Source organism: Salvelinus namaycush, chromosome 10, assembly GCF_016432855.1.
Source record: "Salvelinus namaycush isolate Seneca chromosome 10, SaNama_1.0, whole genome shotgun sequence".
Classification (NCBI taxonomy): domain Eukaryota; kingdom Metazoa; phylum Chordata; class Actinopteri; order Salmoniformes; family Salmonidae; genus Salvelinus; species Salvelinus namaycush.
The window spans coordinates 17,077,415-17,082,624 of record NC_052316.1 but is presented as its reverse complement, the minus strand read 5'-3'; the positions used below and the strand labels follow the sequence as shown (position 1 = coordinate 17,082,624).

General features: G+C 46.2%; 1 protein-coding gene across 1 annotated transcript; it reads left to right on the top strand.

Annotated features, from left to right (window-relative positions):
* The first annotated feature begins 3,704 nt into the window (after positions 1 to 3,704).
* On the top strand, positions 3,705 to 4,913 carry LOC120055191 (relaxin-3 receptor 1-like). The gene has a single exon (XM_039003112.1). It carries the CDS (start codon positions 3,705 to 3,707, stop codon positions 4,911 to 4,913), a length of 1,209 nt encoding a protein of 402 aa, XP_038859040.1.
* Positions 4,914 to 5,210: the final 297 nt, after the last annotated feature.

The window sequence follows — 5,210 nt, the reverse complement described above, 5'->3', positions numbered from 1 at the left end:
TTTTGGAGTCCACCTGTGGTAAATTCAATTGTTTGGACATGATTTGGGAAGGCACACACCTGTCTATATAAGGTCCAACAGTTGACAGTGCATGTCAGAGCAAAAACCAAGCCATAATAAGCCAAGGAATTGTCCATAGAGCTCAGAGACAGGATTGTGTCGAGGCACAGATCTGGGAAAGGGTACCAAAACAATTCTGCAGCATTGATGGTCCCCAAGGACACAGTGGTCTCCACCATTCTTAAACGGAAGATGTTTGGAACTACCAAGACTCTTCCTAGAGCAGTCCGCCCGGCCAAACTGAGCAATCAGGGGAGAAGGGCCTTGGTCAGGGAGGTGACCAAGAACCCGATGGTCACTCTGACAGATCTCCAGTGTTCCTCTGTGGAGATGGGAGAACCTTCCAGAAGGACAACCATCTTTGCAGCACTCCACCAATCAGGCCTTTATGGTAGAGTGGCCAGGCGGAAGCCACTCCTCAGTAAAAGCACATGACAGCTCACTTGGAGTTTGCCAAAAGGCACCTAAAGGACTCAGACATGAGAAACAAGATTCTCTGGTCTGATAAATTCAAGATTGAACTCTTTGGCCTGAATGCCAAGCGTCACGTTTGGAGGGAACCTGGCACCATCCCTACAGTGAAGCATGGTGGTGGCAGCATCATGCTGTGGTGCTGTTTTTCAGTGGCAGGGACTAGGAGACTAGTCAGGATCTAGGGAAAGATGAATGGAGCAAAGTACAGAGAGATCCTTGATGAAAACCTGCCCCAGAGTGCTCAGGACCTCAGACTGGGGCGAAGGTTCACCTCCCAACAGGACAACAACCCTAAGCACATAGCCAAGACAATGCAGGTGTGGCTTCAGGACAAGTCTCTGAATGTCCTTGAGTGGCCCAGCCAGAGTCTGGACCATCTCTGGAGAGAACTGAAAATAGCTGTGCAGCGACGCTGACCATACAACCTGACAGAGCTTGAGAGGATCTGCAGAGAAGAATGGGAGAAACTCCCCAAATACAGGTGTACCAAGCTTGTAGTGTCATACCCAAGAAGACTCAAGGCTGTAATCGCTGCCAAAGGTGCTTCAACAAAGTACTGAGTAAATTGTGTGAATTCTAATGTAAATGTGGTATTTCAGTTTTTATTTTGCAAAAATGTCTAAACCTGTTTTTGCTTCGTCATTATCAGGTATTGTGTGTAGATTGATGAGGGAAAAAAACGATTTAATCCATTTTAGAATAAGGCTGTAACGTAACAAAATATGGAAAAAGTCAAGGGGTCTGAATACTTTCCGAAGGCAATGTAGGTGTGATTCCTGAGTTAATTAAGCAATTAACATCCCATCATGCTTAGAATCATGTATGAAAATGCTGTGCAGGCCATTATTTTGGCTACCATGGCTATGCCACCATAGGATGAAACAATAGCTGTTGATGGCTTTGCAAATGCTATACACTGGGTATACAAAACATTAAGAACACCTGCTCTTCTATGACAGACTGACCAGGTGAATCGAGGTGAAAACTATGATCCCTTATTGATGTCATTTGTTAATTCCACTTCCATCAGTGTGGATGAAGGGGAGGAGACAGGTTAAAGAAGGATTTTTAAGCCTTGAGACAATTGAGACATGGATTGTGTATGTGTGCCATTCAGAGGGTAAATGGTTCAGACAGAAGATTGAAGTGCCTTGGAACAGGGTAGTAGGTGCCAGGCCCACCTGTTTGTGTCAATAGCGACAACACTGCTGGGCTTTTCACGCTCAACAACTTCCCATGTTTATCAAGAATGGTCCACCACCCAAGGACATCCGACCAACTTCACACAACTGTGGGAAGCATTGGAATCAACATGGGCCAGCATCCCTGAGGAATGCTTTCGACACCTTGTAGAGTCCATGCCCTGATGAATTGAGGATCTTCTGAGGGGTGTTCCTAATGTTTGGTATACTCAGCGTATACTGTAGGCCTAAATAACATCATTGATGATATATGAGTGATTAAATAGATTCACTGTCGCCATCGAAGTCATTCCAAAGGGTAGGTTTAACAGAGAAAATAAAATGTGACCATACTTTGTTTTTAACCTCTACGGGCTCGGGGAACAGTGGGTTAACTGCCTTGCTCAGGGGGCAGAATGACTGATTTTTTACCTTGTCAGCTCGGGGATTTAATCCAGCAACCTTTCGGTTACTGGCCCAATGTTCTAACCACTAGGCTACCTGCTGGACTGCTTCACTGAATCGGTCTGAAACTTTGCACACACACTGCTGCCATCTGGTGGCCAACATCTAAATTGTGCCAAAACTCATATTTGATTATATGACCTTTCTCTAGCATTTCAAAGATTATGAAGAAAAAATAATGAGAAAACGCATGTTTTTATGTTTGTATTATCTTTTACCAGATCTAATGTGTTATATTCTCTTACATTCATTTCAGATTTCCACAAACTTCAAAGTGTTTTCTTTCAAATGGTAGTCATTGACAAATATCAAGGCTAAGCAGGGCTTGGTTAAAACCCTGGATGAGAGACTAAAGGGTAACTGTAGATAGATCAATTCTCCAGTAGGGGGTGCTACCCAGCCTATAGTTTTTTTTCTGATAGTGGCTATAAATTGAAGATCTGACGTTGTTTTAAAGGTACAAATTCAACACATTTTATACAAGGTTTGTCTATGTTGAGAATTGGTTACCATGATGACATAATCCTGTTTTTGACATTTCCACATCAATTTCACCATCAAAACCAAAAATGTTAAAGACTTTTTCAAATCCAATGTATTTTCCGTGTAGATTCCACGTCACAATAATTTGACAAATTATGTTGAAACAACATTGTTGAGTACATCCATAAAGAGATGATAGATTATTTGTTAATTGATTATATCTGTTATTTTCCAATTGTCCAATTTGATCCCGAGCAGTAACATGACCATAGTGAGCGCGTTGCCTCCTTTCTGTCCCCATACTCCCTGTTCAACATGTCTCCCACTCAGAGTAATCAGGAAGTAGTAGTACAAGTGAAAACACCTCTTGATTCAAGGCTGCTGTCTCTTTGTTTATTCTGAGGGTGAGTCATAATCGTCTGAGAAGGCAAGATGAACAACTGTGATGTTTGAATAGAACAAACTGCCCATTTAAGTGTTTTAAGAGTGGTGGACATAACCGGCCATTCAGGTGAATGAATCTGTTGTTTGTTTTGTTTAATCCTAAATTAATTCCATAACACCTTTACGCACACCAAAGAAATTGAAGACACACAGCAAACAGGATTTAAATGAAATGTCAGTAAGTATTGAGCTTTATTTATGACGAATAGGATATGTGTACAGACATTGCAGGACGACCATGTCATTATCTGGGCTGTTTAAGGAGACAGGCTAGAAGCTGTGGTGATGATTACGAGCCTGAGCCTGAGCCTTGCGCGCGCCCGCGGAATCTATAAAAGAATGCGAGATGCACCCACTGAGCTGAGTGAAGTGAATTAGAGGCGATACGCGTGGCGGAGGAGGAGAGACACCTATACAGAGGAGGACAATTTTGGATTCAGCTAAAAGTCAGCTCCACAGAGAAAATAAATGGCACAGGTATGTTCAAAATGACATTTAGGCAACTTTTTCCCTCATCATGAATATCGCTTCTCCTCCTATTGGTTTCTACTCCTGAGCATAACACGTCTCCAACATGCCATGCAGAGGGATTTGCGAATGAATGACTCAGCCATGCAACAGAATGACAGTGCACAGACCCTGGCACCAGAGGTTTGTGAGCAGGTGCTGGAGGATAATGCAGGACTGGGTTACGGTGGCTCTACTGGTAACCTGTCGCTGCGGTGCTGGCTGTATTTCTTAAGCAAGGAATCTATCCTGGAACTACAGGGCGATGGCTCCAGCATCACAGTGCGTGTGATGATAGCTCTGGTGTACTCCGTCGTGTGTGCACTGGGGCTAGTGGGGAACTCTCTGGCACTCTACCTGCTTCACTCACGCCACAGTCAGAAGCAGTCTTCCATCAACTGCTTTGTAATGGGCTTGGCTCTCACAGACCTACAGTTTGTTCTCACACTCCCTTTTTGGGCTATTGACACGGCTCTGGACTTCCGCTGGCCCTTCGGCAAAGTAATGTGTAAGATCATCAGCTCCGTGACCATCATGAACATGTATGCCAGCGTCTTCTTCCTGACTGCCATGAGCGTGGCACGGTACTACGCGGTGACCACGGCCCTCAAGATGCACAGCAGGCGGGCAGCGGCGGCTGGTGCCAAGTGGATCAGCCTGGGCATCTGGGTAGTGTCGCTGCTGGCCACCCTGCCCCATGCCATCTACTCCACCAGTGCCCAGCTGTACGATGAGGAGCTGTGTTTGGTGCGATTCTCTGAGTCGGGCAGCTGGGACCCTCAGCTGCTCCTGGGGCTGTACCAGCTACAGAAGGTACTGCTGGGCTTTGTCATCCCCTTGGTGGTCATCACTGTGTGTTACCTGCTGCTGCTGCGCTTCGTGCTGAGCCAACGCATCAGCGGAGCGACCTGCTCGGAGGGCTCAGAGGGCCGCCACAAGCACCGGTCCAAAGTCACCAAGTCGGTGGCCATCGTGGTGCTGTCCTTTTTTCTGTGCTGGCTGCCCAACCAGGCGCTGACGCTGTGGGGCGCGCTGATTAAGTTTGACCTGGTGCACTTCAGCAACGCATATTACAACGCCCAGAACTACACCTTCCCGCTGACTGTGTGTCTGGCTCACACCAACAGCTGCCTCAACCCTGTGTTGTACTGCATAATTCGCCGTGAGTACCGCACAGGCCTCAAAGAGCTTCTGCTGCGCGCCACACCCTCCCCAAGGAGCCTGACCAACCTGCTGCCCCGCAAGGCCAAGGTGGCAGAGGCTCCCCCTGACATGGTGCTGGTCCAGATGGATGTTTGAGGCATTTCATGAAATTTGTTTGTTGTGATTGACGGAACAGCACCATCACAAGGAATGCCCATTAGGATGTGCCCTATTTTCTTTCCCCCTACTCAGATTCTCTTTGCCAGATGTGTTTTTCATCTGTCTCCTCCGGTGCTTCTCTGCCTCTTAAGAACTTGTGCTGCCTTCCCGTAATTTGCCATGAATATGTAACACGTAGCACTCATGTCAGGGGTCTCAATGAGTTCAAACCATAATGCTTCACCTTCTGCTTTGTACCTGCCAGATAACAGACACAAGTCGCCATTCCACCTA